This window comes from Brachionichthys hirsutus, chromosome 6 (assembly GCF_040956055.1).
Source record: "Brachionichthys hirsutus isolate HB-005 chromosome 6, CSIRO-AGI_Bhir_v1, whole genome shotgun sequence".
NCBI lineage: Eukaryota > Metazoa > Chordata > Actinopteri > Lophiiformes > Brachionichthyidae > Brachionichthys > Brachionichthys hirsutus.
This window is the reverse complement of record NC_090902.1, coordinates 12,710,955-12,728,186: the sequence shown is the minus strand read 5'-3', so window position 1 is coordinate 12,728,186 and position 17,232 is coordinate 12,710,955. Positions and strand designations below refer to the sequence as shown.

The following is a 17,232-nucleotide window of genomic DNA, read 5'->3' as shown; positions in this document are numbered from 1 at the left end:
TTTTGAGGCTGCTTCCTGTTTCAACCCTTCAATGTGAAAAGATAGACAGTGACAGTTTGACTTGTGTAAAACTGTTTGATTTTTTTTTTTACGATTCAGGATGAATAAATTGGTTTGGAGCAATTTATTTTTCTTAAATCCTGCTTTGACAGGACAAACGTCACCGCAGACGCCAGGACGGACATGTCTTTTGTGCTCCTGTGTGATTTAATTCGCCCGGCCCCAAGCGGCAGGAAATTAAAGGATTTGCTCAGTAATAGTTCAGCGGGACAAAGTCGAGAAGGCAAAGACACTGCCGGAGGGGGTTTGTGAATCAAAACTCATGCTTTGTCTATGTAACATTGGCTCTGTCGAAAAAGCACCAGAATAATGTTGTGACTGTATCAGCTTGAATGTTGAAATCCCGCCTCTAAGAGCTAAATCAGCCAATGGCAGCCTGACCTGGTCGCTAAAGCTCACCAATGAAAATGACCTGCTTCTAATTTAATTTACACACAAACAAAAAAACAGTTTTAAATGTTTCACAACAAACAGAAATACGTTTTGATCCCATATCTTAGCGTGAACGATCAGCTCTCTGCGGGGGGGCTCTTACTTTGTAAGGTTCTCCGAACAGGTTGAATCCGGTAGAGAACAGGTCTTCATCCTGTTGCACCTCCTGGTTCCTCCTCTCCCACTCCCTCCTCTTCAAGGCGCTCCGCTCCGACTCCAGATGACTGGAAGGAGGCAAAGACAGAAGCTCGTTAGCATCCGGCGCCCGGGCAGACATCTTACCTGAAGACAGCGAGACCGGCTGTTCGCTGCCGGGCGTCTCGGCTGTGCGTGAGTGGAAGAACTGACGGCCGGCAAAACGCACATGGAAGAACGAGGAAACCCGAACATCAGTTTCATAGAGGCGGCAGCGAAAGATGGTTTCTGTCCAGACGGGATTTCAGCCGCGTCGGTAAAACGATCCCGCAGGATTAACGGCGCCGAGTCGATGTTTAAGGTTGCGGGTAATATTTAGACACGGGAGACTCGGACCTGCCTCTCTCAGACTGGACATCCGTCTCCACCTCACTTTCAACACAGGCCGTCTTCCACTGGAACCAAAGTCCAGATCATTCCTCTCCTGTGGAACAGCGGCTGAAATGTTTGGACGGACAGCGACTATAAATACTCAGAGTGTTTCCCGTCGGCGTGACTCAGCTCAGCGCCGCCGAGGCGAAGTAGCCGGTCTGTGTTTATCCTGGACGTCGTCTCAGGTGCGATTTGAACCGGCTGCTTTGTTTCCAAACGTCAATAAGTACTTCTCCCAAGGCGCGAATGACACGAATGTCAATCTGTCTGTTTTCTACATCTAGTACACGTATTAGGATCCAGGTACAAATACACAGTAAATCCGAGTTCTCATCGGTTTGGGTACCGATCCTGTTCTAACGGAACAAATGACCCTGATCAAAGCGAGGACAAGCGGGGGGAGAGGACATCATCGACTCCGACGTCATCTACCGTCGCTGATTAAGTGTATAATGGACGAGGTGGAAGATAAACAGGCTTCGAGTTTCTACATTAGTCATGAAAAATGTTAAATCTTTCCCTTTGAAAAATACATCAGTTTGACGTATTTGAGGTAATTTTCCGGATGTAAACGTCCGTGTTCTGCACCGACAGCGAGCTCACTGTGATCAAACAACACCTCGAGGAATCCCAACATTCAGCTCTTCCACAGATTGCTGGTGCCCCCCCCCCGCCTGCTAAAATAATTATATTTCATTCACGTGAACAAGGAAGTCATTGCTCCCCCCCCAGGAGCTCAGCTTCACAAAGGCCCATTCACGCCGGGCTCCCTCGGGAGCGCCCCCTACAGACCAAGAGCGTCGTCTGCCGGCTTATCCCTGCAGCTCGCCGCGTTAAGCGCAGTCGCTGAAATGCAGCAGAACGCTAAAACACGTCAGAAGTTACTTCGACAAGGAGAGTTATATACTTCCAGACCTCTGTTCCAAAAATACTTTCTCAATCTGTTTGGCTAACAAACACAACAGAACAATAGTCTGCCACGTTTAAAACCCACAAACCCGGGTTTTTACGTGACCTTTTATACATGTATGTGCTTAAATAAATGACATTTCGATGTCTCTGACACGTCGCTGGGTGCTACTTTCAGTCATCGTGCTCAGCCATCAGAATCTCCCACGTCTCCCACGTGAAGGAATGAATGGACGCTCGTCCTCATGCACGCTCTCACACTAAACACTTGAAGCGATTAGCCGGAGCCTTTTTACAGTTCTATTGCTATTTATAATAAGGTCAACATGATGTAACGCACGCCATTAGCCGGCTACTTTCACTCATGAGTGCAGTCATTTTTGTAACAGAGGTGGACCCAGCGGGATCGGAAGTCCCGATCCCGGCAGCGGTGATGAGATTCCGTAGCCGCTGAACCACATCACATCGCAAAGGACAGACATTTATAATGTGCTGTCAGCGGCGTCGGATGGATCCGAAAATAATGTGCATTTCATCCTTCATCAGGCCGGCACTCCCTCGATGAACTCTGTTATTTTGGACCTAAAAAAAAGCAGAATTACTGCTCGTGGATACGATTCAATTTATCTTGGCATTTAAAATATGAGACAGCGGTTGACAGTAAACAACGATAAGAATGATTGGAGGCAATGATGGGCGGAATAGAGGAGGTGGAGAAACCCAGATCTACTCTTCCCTCCGGCTGCACAGTTCCCGACGCACCCTGCGTTCCCCAACGTTCCCAGTCGCCATTCTCCACTGAGAGTCTCGGAGCCGTGGCCCCTCCGACCCAAGAAAGGGCACGTTCTAGCAACTTCCACTGCAGAGAGCGAGGAGACGCGCCGGGCTAATTAACAATCAGCACAATTAAAGGAGACTTTCTCTTTCCTCTACGAGGCCTCGCCTTCAACATGAGCGAGACGCGAGTGGGAGGTGAGGCAGAGAGAGCGAAGGGGGGGGGGGGGGGGGGGGGTAATCATGGAGAGAAAAATAAGATTCAGGGAATGTTTCAAAAGGAAAGAAAAATAACAGAAGGATGAAAGACAGCGTGGATGAAGGAGAGGAAGGTAGAATAGGAAGAAGCAAAAGGTGGATAGAGCAGAGGGAATACGAGACGAGATGATTGGCAGTGTGTGTGTGTGTGTGTGTGTGTCATAGATGTGATCACTGTGTGTACTGGGCCCACTGACATGTACATTGTCTGTCAGTGCAGAAATACAGCTGACAGGAGTTTTGCTGTGTGTGTCGACACACACGCACACGGTAAAGCAGTCCCATCATGACACACTGACTGTCTGCGCTCGTCACACACACACACACACACACACACACACAAGACACTCGCAGCGGGAATCAGGTCAGACGAGGCAATTAGCACATCCAGGAGCTACTTCCCAGCTAGCGGCAGCTACCTGCTGCGTGCAGGTCAGAGTGCCGCGCGGCCTTTTCACAAAAGGTCAGAGAGGTCAGGACGAGCCTTTACACGTCTGAGAGGGCCGCGAAACAGAGTCGCTGAATTTAAAAATGCACATGTACTTATTCATTTAAAAGTGACAGTGCCTATTAATGAACATGTTCATGTAAATGTGCCAGAATTAGCCAAAGGCTACGTTTCCATCTGCAGTCCCTGGGAGGTCAGAAGAAATGACATCACAACACAATACAAATGAAAAACACAAAAATATGAACAAAACACGAGAAAACTGGACAACTAACACATCCCAGCGAGAGAAACAGTAGAGAGGACATGAAAAGCTACATTTAAAATTACAATTAGTGCTGACAAATCTGGGTTGTTTTTTTCTGCCACTTTTTTGATTGATTTTAAAAGTATTGATGGAGGTACAGTCTCTTATTGGAGCCGGGATCTCAGTACCTTCGACTGATACTACCCAAGTACTGAAGGTTGTGTGTCGACGTGGAACTGCACAGTCACCTCTAGCGGAGGCTCTGGTTGGTTATTCTGGTTATTCTCCCGCCGGTGTTGGATCTGAACACGATGAACTCCCCGAAGGCGGTGGAGCAAATCCATGCAGGATCTTATAGACAGAACAAGCACGTTTAAACGTTTTAAAATAATCAAAACTTAAAATACTGCACTTCTGGAGAATAGGCCAGTGATGCGAGGAAAAGGATTTCTGGTCCAATATTTCGACTCGATCAGTTTTAGCGTATTTAAACTTGCCAGTGACCAGTTTGTCAACATTATTCTATGTGAGAAAAAAAATCTTATGAAGAAACATTTTTGCAGCCCTCTGTGAGAGTAACGGTCTGAAATTAATACGATTGAAGTTTACCGTGTTACATATATTTTTTTTACATGATTTTTAAAAGTTAGATTTGAGTCAAAGATATGATATGATATTTAAGATATCTCAATGTGTGTACAAGCTGGAGCGCCGCATTGAGCCTGTGGTAGCGTGGGCGTTGTGTCTTTATTGGTTAATATCCACCACTACCAATCCTCTTTATTTATATAGCACAGTTAAAAGCAACAGAGTTGAAACCAAAGTGCTGTACGTTATTTTAAATATTCATATTTAATATTTCCTGTTGCACGAGTCCAAAGCGAAAACAGTATTTTATGTCTTACTTGAATGTTCAAGCTACGACACAGAAGTGCTCTTAGGAGTTAAATGTTGAAATGAGATTTATAGAATAAAAAATATGATGCATTAATGCATTGGTTTTATTTCGCGCTTTTCTGGACACCCAAAGATGCTTTACATTGTGCATTATGTAACAACCCAAACGGAGCCCATCGCCGGGCCGCGGCTGGCGCCGCTGCAGGGAGAGACAGCATTGTCTCTGCACTGACAGCCAGTGGGGAATACTTTGTCATCCTTCCTGAGACCAACTTCATAATGACGTCTAGGAACTCGCAACAACACACAACGTAGTTCTGGAGCTGCTCTGACTCGAGCGTCACAGTTTAACTCGTCAGAGTGGCCCAGATCCTTGTGCACGAACAATTTCCCTCCAAGCAGCACATTGAAGACAACACGTCTAATAGATGCACCAATTCACACAGTTGGCAAGAAAACGCTTCCAAAACACATCAAAGGAATACCCTCCTGAGTCGATTCTTTCTAAACGACGTGAGGATAACTCTACCTTTAACGACAATCATTAAAATATCATCTGCGCTTCGTTTCAATCTCTTCGGGTTTTTCATGTTGTCGTGTCGTTAGACCAAGCTGAGACTCTCCTTTTGTCTGCACAAAGATTAAGGAAACACATTTTAAGATGAAAGAACCAAAGAAAGGAGATGGAAAAACAATGGACAGATGGAGGGACAGACAGACGGATGGGTGGATTAATGGCTGTGGTCGTGCTGGTGATATTTACAGTGAATAAAACTGTGGAGATGGCAGCTTTCTTTTTCCACTACTCTGCTTTCCTTCAGTGTGTGTGTGTGTGTGTGTGTGTGTGTGCGTATGTCCTGAAGTAATGCTGATAGCTAGAGTAAGCTCTGGGAATTTAATCTCAGAGCAATGCTGTGCTCCCCTGATAACTAAACACACACACACACACACACACACACACACTGCCTCATCACTCTGGTTCATTCTCGCTGCACACAGCATCACAAACGTTCCCTCCCTCCCCATCAAATGCTGCTCAAGTGCCCATCAGCAAGGGAACAAACCTGCAACTCAGCAGGCTGCCCCCCCCCAGTGGAGCTACAGAGTTCTCTCCTTGATGAATGAAGATTAATCACAAGCAGTAGCGATGGGCCGGCTGCAGCTGTGATGTCATACGACACCGAGTCCTTTGTGTTTCATGGTTACGTACAAAGTAAGTGCAAAACCACGAGTCCTCGTGACCTATAAGAATGGCTTCCCTCCAAGATGAACATTTTAATAAAGATTATCTTTACATGCAAATTCAAAATCATTCATTTATTTACATTTTGGGTAATCTTTTGTACTGAAGATAACATTTAAATTTGCATTATGCTGCTGACAAAGTGGCAACATTACCAGACGTAAGATTTGATTTTGTGTGTCTAAGTTTGTAAATTATGACGACTGAGCAAAGCATGGACGGGCTTCTTTTTTTCCCCTCAGGTACAATAAAGGCTCCCGTAAATTAAAAATGTCAAACATTAGTGTCCTCATGCTTTAGCAGAATTTATTCAAGCATTCTGTCTTTGACGTCCTTTTAGAATCAGTCTGAACTTTGCAGCTCCGCCGATTCTGAAAGAAGGAAACGCTTGAAAGCAAAAACCAAACAAACAGAACGCCATGGAGAGATCGGGCTCATATTCTGCTTCAAAGTGGAACCGACATTTTGAGTGGCACTTCAGGCAATTATAATGCAACCGACAGGATTGGCTCGTAAATTAATTAATTGAATTATTTAGCAAAAACAGTTAAATACCTTTAAGGCTAAGTTATTATAAAGACTTTATATTATCAATCATATGATTTTATTTGACATGCATTTAATCAGGCAGCTGAATCCGGAAACAGTGTGTGTGTGTGTGTGTGTGTGTGTGTTTGGTGAAAGGATGAGGGGGTAGAGCAAGTGTTTTGGAATGACAGGGAGAAGTGAGGGGATAATGAGGAGGAGGAGGAAGAGTAGGAGAGGGAGGAGAGGGGGAAGCAGAGAGGAAGAGCTGTCAGGCAGTCGACACAAGCTTTGTTTGAAGTGTCATCTGAACGACGCGTTTTCTGCCTGTTTGTGTGTGTCTTTGTGTTTGTGTGTTTGTTCATATGGCATTAAGGCATCAGAGGAATATCAGCAGCATTCCAGGATAGTCACAGACGTGGAAGATCCAGAGACGTAAAGCTTTAAGGTTTCTGTAAGAGGACAGAACGAAGGAGGACATCAGAAAGCTTTGTGTCTTTGTGTGTTTGACATGAGACAGAGGAAGTATTATAATGAGACACAGCCTTCAAACACGTTGTTACCTCCGGCTTTGTTTAAATGCACATCACACACACACACACACACACACACACAGAGGGAGGCGGGACGGAGCAGGGGCCTGATGGGACTGCACCTCGGTGTCTTTGGTCCCATTATACAGCAGGAGAGGTGAAGGTGGCGCTGAACGCAAAGAGGTTTTCTTATTGTTGCTTCTTGTGTTTAGCTTCTATTTAGAAAACAGTGAAATCTCAACATGAAAACGGTTTCCTTGTGCTTTGGTTCCTAAAAAAAGAAAGCTCTGGGACAAACTTAAAGGACTTCGCCACGTCCTGCAAGGATGCTTTCTGAAAGACAACGTGTTTACAGTAAATCTTCCAGAGAGCTGTGTGTTATTGGCTTACTTTAGCCACTTGTCCTTTACTTTAGTATAGTATTATCTAGAAGACGGATCTGCAGTAGAACCTCGGTTCACGATGTTAATCCGTTCTTTGACTGTTTGTAACCTGAAACGTTCGTCTAACGAAACAGTCTTTCCCATTTAAATGAAGGTAAATCCAGTTAATACGTTCTCCGTCCTCAGAAACACCTGATTAAAACCTTTTAAATAAAATATTACAAATATAGAAAGATATTAAGATAACCTAAATGATAGAAAAGCACAGTATAATTATACATCAATACTAAAACGATTCATAATAATTGGAGGAGGAGGATTACTCCTTTGAATACGCTTATGCTTCTTAGTCTCACTACCAATATCAATTTTAACTTTATTTGGAGCCATAATGTAGTTTAAAAAAAAAAAAAATCACATTAAACAGGGGCAGAACGGTGGCGTAGTGGGTAGCGCTGCTGCTAAATAAAGTTCCATGTTTGATTCCCTATCTGTGCAGAGTTTGAATGTTCTCCTCGTGGGCTTTCTCCGGGTTCCTCTCACCTCCAGAAACATGCAATTTAAGTGCATTGATTACTCCAAATTGTCCGTAGTGTGTGAGTGTGTGCATGTGTGAGTGTGTGCGTGTGTGCCGTGCTTCTGTGTGGCTGTTCGTACGCCGAAGCTTGATCGCCATCTGAGTCAAAATCTGTTCTTGCATCGCGTTCAGAAACCGATTTTTCCGTGAAACAGAGAGCTTGCGAACCGAGAGAGGAACTTTTCAGAGCCAAAGTGGTGCGTTTGAGTATTTCTAAATGTAACCTGAGATTACATAATCCAAAGAGAAAGTGGGGAAATGTACCTTTTCCAGCAGACAGCCATTGTTTTAGCGCCAATATGGCAACACGGCGCTTGCATGTGTGTGTGTGTGCATGTGTGTGTGTGTGTGTGTGTGTGTGTGTGTGTGTGTGTGTGTGAGAGCCTGTATTAAATCACGTACCTCTTTTAATTTAGCTACTCTAACATAATGGCTTCTGGAGCCCAGTGAAACAAAGGATGAAAGAGAGCTCGATTAAAAGCAGCAGTGAGACGGAGGTATGTTGAAGTGTGTGTGTGTGTGTGTATGTGTGTGTGTGGCACAATCAAAACAGGCCACTCAGGCACATTCCTGAGTGCAAACACTTGTGAGCAGAATGATTGTCGGGGCAAACAAACACACTCCGGCGACGGCAGCGACTGTTCTCGTGCCATCCGCCGCTGCTCTTTGAACGACGGTTAAATCCACGAATCACGGCCTCATAAAATAGATCCACAAACTCGAATGATTTGGCTGTGATGCACTCTGGGTAGGGGTGGGGGGGGGGGGGGGGGGGGCACTACTCACAGCTGTGCAGTGGTGGACTGCAGAAAGTACTTTCACTTAGTTTGAACAGTCTGACTATAAAGAATCTTTTCAGCTCTGTTACGATGACCCAGCTTCTGGAAACACAAGCGGCCCATTGTGAGGACGTGCGATCGTTCACAGCCGAGGCGTAAAGATTCATGCTGCATTCATTAATAAAGCAGCGTGGGGGGTGGGGGGGTGGGGCTTTGTTCATTAAGATGAAATGTAGAATAGAAATCTGTAGTAAAAACTTCAGGCTGAAAATTCATGTTGCTATTGTGAGAAAAAAAACATTGAAATACGTATTTCAAATAAATATTTTCTACATTTTGATTTATTTGTTTACTAAACAGAGAAATTATTCAAATCAAAAGAACCTTTCTTTTATATATTTTTTGAACTGGTGAATTTTGTCATAACACTTTAAGAGCCAGTATTTAAAATATTGTTAATTGATGAAATTTTCTACTTCTTTTCAAAGACGAGTGTCGTCTTTTATAAACGCGACTTCATACCGGCGTCAGCAGATAATCAGGATGTGGCTCTATAGCACCTCCAGTGGACAGAATCTGCACAGCTGAAATCTGAAATGAAACGCATCTTTTGTTGCGTTTATTAGATTCCATACTCCATTATTCTGATCATTAAACCTGAATGTTGGGATGACATCATACTTATGACATCACCTATTTGAGGGTCTTTCATATCTGCCAGTTTCAATCAAGTTGCAGCCAATTCAACAGGAGAAGGTTCATGTAAAAAGGGACAATAAATAACAGAAGACCATCTTTTAATCCGTGACATATTTTACAGCAGCTTGTTATCAACAAAATCAGAAACCCTAAAAGACTCTAGACTCTTCTTCCACCACCAACCGGCACCCAACCGTTTTCATACAGTCCCTACAGTCACTGCTTCCGCTGTGTCCTCGTTTGATATAATCCTCGTTTGATATAATCCATAGATAATAATTTCATTCCGTTTTTTTTTTTTTTATCTTTGCTTAGACTCTCATTTTTCATTGAAAAAAAAATGAATGAAATTATTTTGGACGTGAATTTAAAGATGTAACTGGATGCGAGATTATTTTTTGGATTAGAATGCTCCTGTTACCAGTGGCTGCTTCACACAACCGTCTGGCTACATCCTGATTTCAACATCTGAACTCTGATTACTCCCAGCAGTCCTGATGTTTTGACGCTACAGATGGCTGCTTTCCATCATCAGATTTCATGATTTCTTTCCTCTCTGCCTTTGATCTGTAACTCCTAAATCCGCCCGAGGGGTGTTTTTGTGCGGCAGCCGGGGCCCAGTCACTTCCAAACTATCCTGAAAGCGAAAAAGGAAAACTGCATGACGCGAATCGCCGTCGACAATGAGTGTGCAGACAATGTATTCCTAACATGAAAGGGTGTCATAGCAATTACAGCGCAGGAATGTGTTGGGCTAAAAGGCTACAGGTTGCTTATCTGGCTGCTAAAAGCAACAAAAGACAAATGTCATAGCGAGGCAGCAGACGAAAGGTGATTCCTCACTGCTGCTTTATGAAAAAAAAAAAGTGATTAATCTGTGATCGACCTGATTGGTGATGAGGGCTGTTTGTCTTCTGGCTTTTACCTGATAAGGAAGGGTTAATAATTTAGCATGCACTCAAAAAGCAACCCCCCCCCCCCCTCCTCAGACACATTCGTGCTTAATCTGCAGACTATTAGCTGATGAGCAAGAATTAGCGTTGAGTAAATTAGTTAATTAGATAATGAATGAACACGCTTAACTACATCCTGTATTCTGTAAAATTAGAGCAGACAAAGAGAGAGAGAGAGAAAATTATCAGATAACAGGTTAGAGAGAAGGACAAAAGATGGAGAGAGATGGAGGAGGAGGGGGAGGAGGAGGAAGAGGAGGAGGGGGACGGAGAGAGTCACACAAGCATCCAGTGACGTTAATGTTTGCCTCCAAATGCTCTGAGGGCTCTAGAGATGTGGGCTGGTAAAAACCAACACACAGACAATATCCCTCAACGTCGCTCTCAAAAACACTCATTAGTCCGTGCATGGAACACACACACACACACACACACGCACACACACGCAGCTATAAGAAAACAATGTCAGACAGGCAGTTTATCATGAGGGCAGGAAGAGACAGAGCGAGATTAGAGACCATCCCTGCATTCACAGGAACATAAACACGGTGATTTTGTGTCAACAAAAGTGACTCAGACGGAAAAAATGGCGGGGGAATTAAATCGAGATTAGGCCGACATGAACTTTGTGTCTTCTTTGGCATTCGTGTGTGTGTGTGCGTCTACCTTCCATATCTAATGGCATTATGTTTGTTAATATCTGTGTCACATAATCCTTGTGCCATAATCTCCTTCGCTTCCATCCCTCACGCATCATCCTGCTCATTTCCACGGCGACGGCAGCGTTTGAAGCTGTTTATATGTTAATGAGATCTGTCATCGAGAACATAATGGCTGTCCTAATGTAATCACAGCCATTATCACGGTGAGGATCTCTGTCGTGGACATTATTGCTGATGTCACCGGCCCGTCGCTGCTGCTGCTTGGATCCTCCGGCAGGATCGCCATCAGTCCCGGAATGCCTGTCATTCCCACAGCAATGAGGTTTCTTCTGTTTCCACCTGATTCACAGTCAAGGGCGAATATAACCGATATTTAATGGGGAAAAAACAGGCATGTAACCCTGGTCTCGATTATTACCATACATACGCGTGTGTTTGGAATGCCTTAAATTGAACGTTCGCAGAGGTAGAGAGTTAATATTGATCGGTTTGGGCTCTCTGATGGTGTTCAATTTCACTGATACTTGTATGCTTGTGTAAAATGCACATTTTAGAATCGTCTTCTCGAACTTCCAACTCGCTGTATGGTTTCCGTTACTTGTGGATAAGTCTGTGCTCATCATGTAAAATGATGATCTGGTGCTACATGGGAAAGCAGTCCAGAGAAATAAAGCTTTAGAGCCAGACTTCGGAACTTCTGAGAGGAAACGTAACCTTAGCTCTATTGTCAAATGACATTTTTCTTCTTAGATTAAAATTGAATTGGTCAAGACTCCTGCTGATGATGTCATTAAAAGTGCCTCAATGGACAGCAATAACATCAAGCAGTGATCAGTGGTAAAAATGTACAGGTTTGATCAGACCAGAACATGAAGCACACACATTTTCAGTTCCCAGACACGGAACATGTGCTGATTTATATTCATGTTTTGAACCACATCTGGCTCGGGACCAGCAAGTTGGGTTTCTTAAAGAATTAAAGCTTGATGGGAGGTTGAGACGGTTTTGGACACCGACCACTAATCATTGGCTTTACCAGGGACCAGGGAAAACGGTCTCTGCAGTCCAGCTGTCCTGAGGGAACCTTCAGAGGGAACCTTCAGAGGGAACCAGCTACTCAACGGTCCCAGTAGTCTTTGGCCCCTCAAACCTAGGTCACACAATGGGCATTCAGGCCCACTGGGGGCCTCCACACAGGCGACACCCTGCATAGACACAGCTCTCCATCCATTGGGTCCTGACTCGCCCACTCATGCACTGCTTACCTACGGGAAACTGCCCAGACCATCACAGCAACACAAGATTTGGTCCAAACATTTTTGTAGTGAAAATCAGTATCATTTTGTCAGTTTCCGATCGTGGAAAACAAAGTTTTAAATTGTTTTTTAGACTCACTGGCTAATATTTGAACCGATAATATTTAAACGATTCCAATTCTATTCTCAATTCCGTGTGACGATTTGGTTCTCTTCTCGATTCTTGTTTTGGAAAAAGGAAAACAAACAGGTCGAATAACATCGACTTATTTTGTATATCTTATTTAAGAATTTTACGTTAGCCAAACTTTGGAGCTTTTGTGCCGCCCGGCGCCATGTTTCCTGCTGGCTGCCAAGCGAGTGGAGTCGCTACACATGTTGCGTAGTTCACGCAACGCGCGCAGTGACATTATTCACGCCCGCTCAATTGCAAACGGTTCCAGGGAATTGAAAAACTGGGAAGCGGTTCTCAAAAAGAACCGTTTTTCGATTCCCATCCCTAATCGTCAGCCTATTCAAGGTGCTGCCACTGCAGTTCCTCTCCATCAGCTATCATGCTAATATGCTAATCAGTATGAACTTACAGGTAGTCCGAGAGATCGATCGTAAATCGGCCCATGTTAAATTACTGTAAGTATATTATGCTGAGTCGTGATTCTGTAAATGAGGAGTAGAAAGAGACAATTTGCTCCCTGTAGACATCGTGGGTGAAAAGGCAGAAACGTCGATGTCGATAACTACCTGTATCACATTACTCACAGCCGTTTAATACTTCGTTTACCTTGCTGAGTACAACTTTAAAGCAACACACTTGAATCATGAACTAACATTAACATATACACCTCTGATGATGATCATCTATTGCCCACAACATCCCTGCAGGGTTGGAACCTATGACCAGAGCAGACAGATTTCCAGTTGACTCCTTGGGCCAGATTCTCCTCTGCTCCATGTTTTGGAGTGAGTGAGTGAGTGAGCCGGAGCACAAAGAGGGAAACCATGCAGAGGGAGGAAGAAAATGTGAACACGGCATTTAACCCAAAACCCTCTTGTTGGGAGGTTCCAGCATCAAACGTACCTAAACGCTCATTCCCAACACAATTCCCTAATTACTCACGTAATGTGCTAATTAGAATCAGTGTGACAACGGAATTCTGCCGACTTCCAAGTTGACAGTTTTAGTGTGAGTGCTACCTCTTTAAGACATGGAGCGACGCCTCACACTGATCCAGAGCGCCACACACACACACATCAGGACTGTCCCAAGGTGAAGCCACAGAGTGCGCTTTGTGGTGTTTTCCTGCACCACAGACATAAACGAATAAACCAGCTAACGATGTCGAGCCAACACTACCTGTTACACAATCAGCTGGCATCTACAGAAAGCAGCACATCATGATGAATGAGTAAAGGGCAATTATTAGTGGCACAAATAAACTGCCCCACTGTTGTGCATAACCTCATCTGCCGTGCTGAAACACGCTACCAGTCCCCCGTTTCCTTCAAGCAGTCTCTCTCTTTCACTGTGTGTGTGTCTGGATGACTTTGCTGCCAGCATTAGCAAGCTGCACTGGATTCATTCACACACAAGCGTGCGCGCACACACGCACACACACACACACTGCAGCCTGCCAGTTTGTATATATGCAAGATAGACGAAGGAACTGTGTGTGTGTGTGCATGTGTGTGTGTGTAAGTCAGAAAAAGATAATACAATTTTTGGGATTCTGGCAGCAGTGCCTCTTCTTCTATGTTGCTATGGTAACAAGCTCTGGACCAGAGAGTGAGAGTGAGAAAGATGGATAGAGAGACCCCCAAGGACACACACACACTTAGTGGAAACATACCTCCACACCATTTCTCTCTCTCTCTCTCTCTGACAAAGGCTTTTCCAGCCAATTATCCATCCCTGGCACATGAAGGGTTAACAGCTGCTCAGTGTCTCTACCAGAGAGATTTCACCTCCAGCCATTCAGTCTTGGCTGCCATCGCTGCACACTATTCTCCCGTTGTGGGGAATGGCAGCAGCCGCGTCCGGACACACAGGCGTTACGGGCTCACGGTCGGGACTCGTGCTGACTCTGACTCCACATCTGTCTGTCACCTAATATACTTATATAGCACTAAATGCATATTCACCAACGTCATCACGATAAGTCATTAAACTTATGTGTGCAAACATCAGAATCAATATATGAACATGTTTTACAATCATGGGCAGACGATGCATGACTTTTTTAAATGTTATATTACATTATATTCTCAACAACTCATATGAACATTATTTTATTGGTATATAACAATGATAATAAACACCAAAGTAAGTCATCTTTAATTGGAAGTCAAAGCTCATGCTTTATTTTTTAAGTCATGACCCGACCGCCACCCTGTATGTGTTAAACCTGCCATCAACCGCTGTGGATCTGTGCATGAACAATTTCCCTCCAAGCAACACATCAACATTGAAGACAAATTACAAACCCTTAGCGCATCTGATCAAATCAATTAAATGTAATTTATCTAAGGTTCGCCTCGGAGGGTTCACGACTTCCACAGCGGGGGCGGCGCCCTCTGTCCTTGGATCCGCCATTCCTTTGAAGAACTGAAGAATCCTCGGGAAGAGCCACAGAGGCGGAACACAGAACAGATAACGGCGGGGAAACAGATAACATGGATCTGATGGATTCGGCTTGTCCTAACAGCAGGTCGCATTTAATGGAGACTCTACACTCCACCACTATCTGATCATGCAAGCCCCAAGGCCTCTGGATTATCAACGGTGCTCTTTGCTTTGCCTCCAGATGACTGGACCTCAGACCCTCGCGTGATTATAGAGTCCCCCCAACAGGCCCCATCAGGGCCGATAGCCAGGTGGATGAGTTTAATCGGTCTGTGCTCAATAGAACTGAGAGGTTTAAGAAGCACTACCTTTTTTTTTAACAAAGGTTAGCTTGATGCAGTCAGAATATTTGAGGAAGATGAGTTCTAATCTGCTGGATAAAATGTTTGAGGTATGTTCAAGTCTGCATTCGGGGGGGCATAAAGCAGAATTACGAGCATCCTCACTGGGCTGCAGAGGTATAGTGAACGGATCCACACACACACTTCTCAGTGGGGCTGAGAGGCCATTACCGGGTTCTCTGTTAGAATGTTTTAGTGAATCCATCAGAGCCGATACTCACGGCACCCTGCAATAGAATAATAGCCTACTTGATTTTCCTGAAGAGCAATTTCATCTTCCTGTTCTCTTTCGGGTTGTACCTTTTTTTAATGAATCAATTTCAAATAAGCAGTTTTCTCTCTCTTTTTTTGTTATTTGAATGCAACCACAATCATGTTTTTAAATTTGTTGTACAGTTCAGTGATGCTTGTTTCAGTCGTCTGCTGCCTCGCTTCAGAGTTTGGTGTCGTGATCACGTTTTTGGCTCGACTTGATGTTTACTCTATAAAGGGAAAGCCACATTGTGTCCACACAGAGAATTTGGAATCTGAATAATTTCAGATCAACCGTTTCCTTTTCAGTCCGTTTACAAGTTCAGATTCAAAGTAAAGACTGACAGCCAATAAAATCCACTGCCATGCTTGCCTTCCTCTTTGAGATGCTGCATATGATGTAACATGCAAATGAGGGGGGGGGGTGAATTTCCTTTCTGTGTACGCAGAGTCCACCTTTGTCTCTGCCTCCATCTGGCAAAAATCCTTCTGCTCTGCAGACTTTAACGGCTCCCTCCGTTCATGAGGAGAACACACCACAGCGCCAGCGCTCTGCTAGTTATAATCCAGACTACAAGATTTTTAACGAGTTTCTAATATGATTAACAATAGCAGGAGTTTGACGACGGTAGCAATCTTGTTTACGGTCGTGATAACAGTCTATTATACATTAGGGTATTTCCATTTAACCCAGGTTCAGAAAAAATGTGATGCAATAACCTCACTACAAAGCTTGTAAATATGTGTCATCTCTTTAAAGCATTTAAATGAGGAATCTCACACTGGTTGCCAACAATTCTTTCTTTCTTTCTGTCCTGTCAGCGGAAAAGGGCCCGACAGGACGGCCATTTTTGTCCAGGTCGGCTCTTCCTGCATAGCCGACATCAAGGCCACCAGCATACCTGCTCTCATCGCCAGGGATATGACGTTATGAGAGACCTCGTTCTCCAGCAGATTCAGACAGACAAGGACTCCGTGTTCTGTCAGTGTGAAAAACGTCAGATGGGACCTGGAATCCGTTTTCAGTTGTTATCTCTTCACAGGCACAGGCTGGCTCATGGTGATGTGGCGTTACACACCGACACAGCCGCCAGAAGAACACGAGAGGCAGCCTGAGAGATCGTGGTCCTGCTATAAAGTGCACTCTATGCAGCCCCTATATGCCATGGTCAAATTGATACTTGCTATTAGGATTTTAAAGGTGCAGTTCAACTTTTGCAAACACGGATTATCTTTGACTTTGACACACATACAGCAAACAGCGGCTTCCGCCCATTAGACTTGTAGGGTTTCTTATCGGGAGCTGAACAAAGCTGGTTTTAGATATAGCTTCACTGCCTAACCTTCACTTTAGCCTAAGTCTATCTTGCTCTTGGTGGATGTTACTAAATCCAACTATCTTGCAGACAATAGCAGTTTAAACATCCCTCAAATCTCAATGACAGTCAACAAAGCAAGCTGCAAGTTGCTGATATATCCCCCCCCCCCCACACACACACACACAGAGAGAGGCTGTTAAAACACTAACAGTCTGAACGTTTCACGGAATCAGCTACAGGTCAGTGGAGCCAGAGACAGAAAGTCGCTTTACTGCTACGTGTCACCAGCGGATCAATGGATGCGTGGAAACATACCGCGTTCATCAGTAGAACCGCGTCTTACTCATGTAAAGAACGGTTCTCTAAATCTTTAGGGATAGTCAACCAAGATGATAACTGAAAATGTTGAGAAATAAATCACAGCCTTGAATAATTACAGCCTCCGCAGAGCAACACAGCGATCTCCTCCTCGTCTCTAGAAATGGAAAAGCTGAGCAT

At 44.3% G+C, this 17,232-nt stretch overlaps 1 protein-coding gene across 1 annotated transcript in view; it reads right to left on the bottom strand.

The window, feature by feature from the left end:
• Nucleotides 1–17,232, bottom strand: part of aff2 (AF4/FMR2 family, member 2) — a 106,779-nt gene that overhangs the window by 76,101 nt on the left and 13,446 nt on the right. The window contains exon 2 of the mRNA XM_068740331.1: nucleotides 596–716. Coding sequence (XP_068596432.1) covers nucleotides 596–716 — 121 coding nt within the window. The remainder of the gene's footprint in view (nucleotides 1–595; nucleotides 717–17,232) is intronic.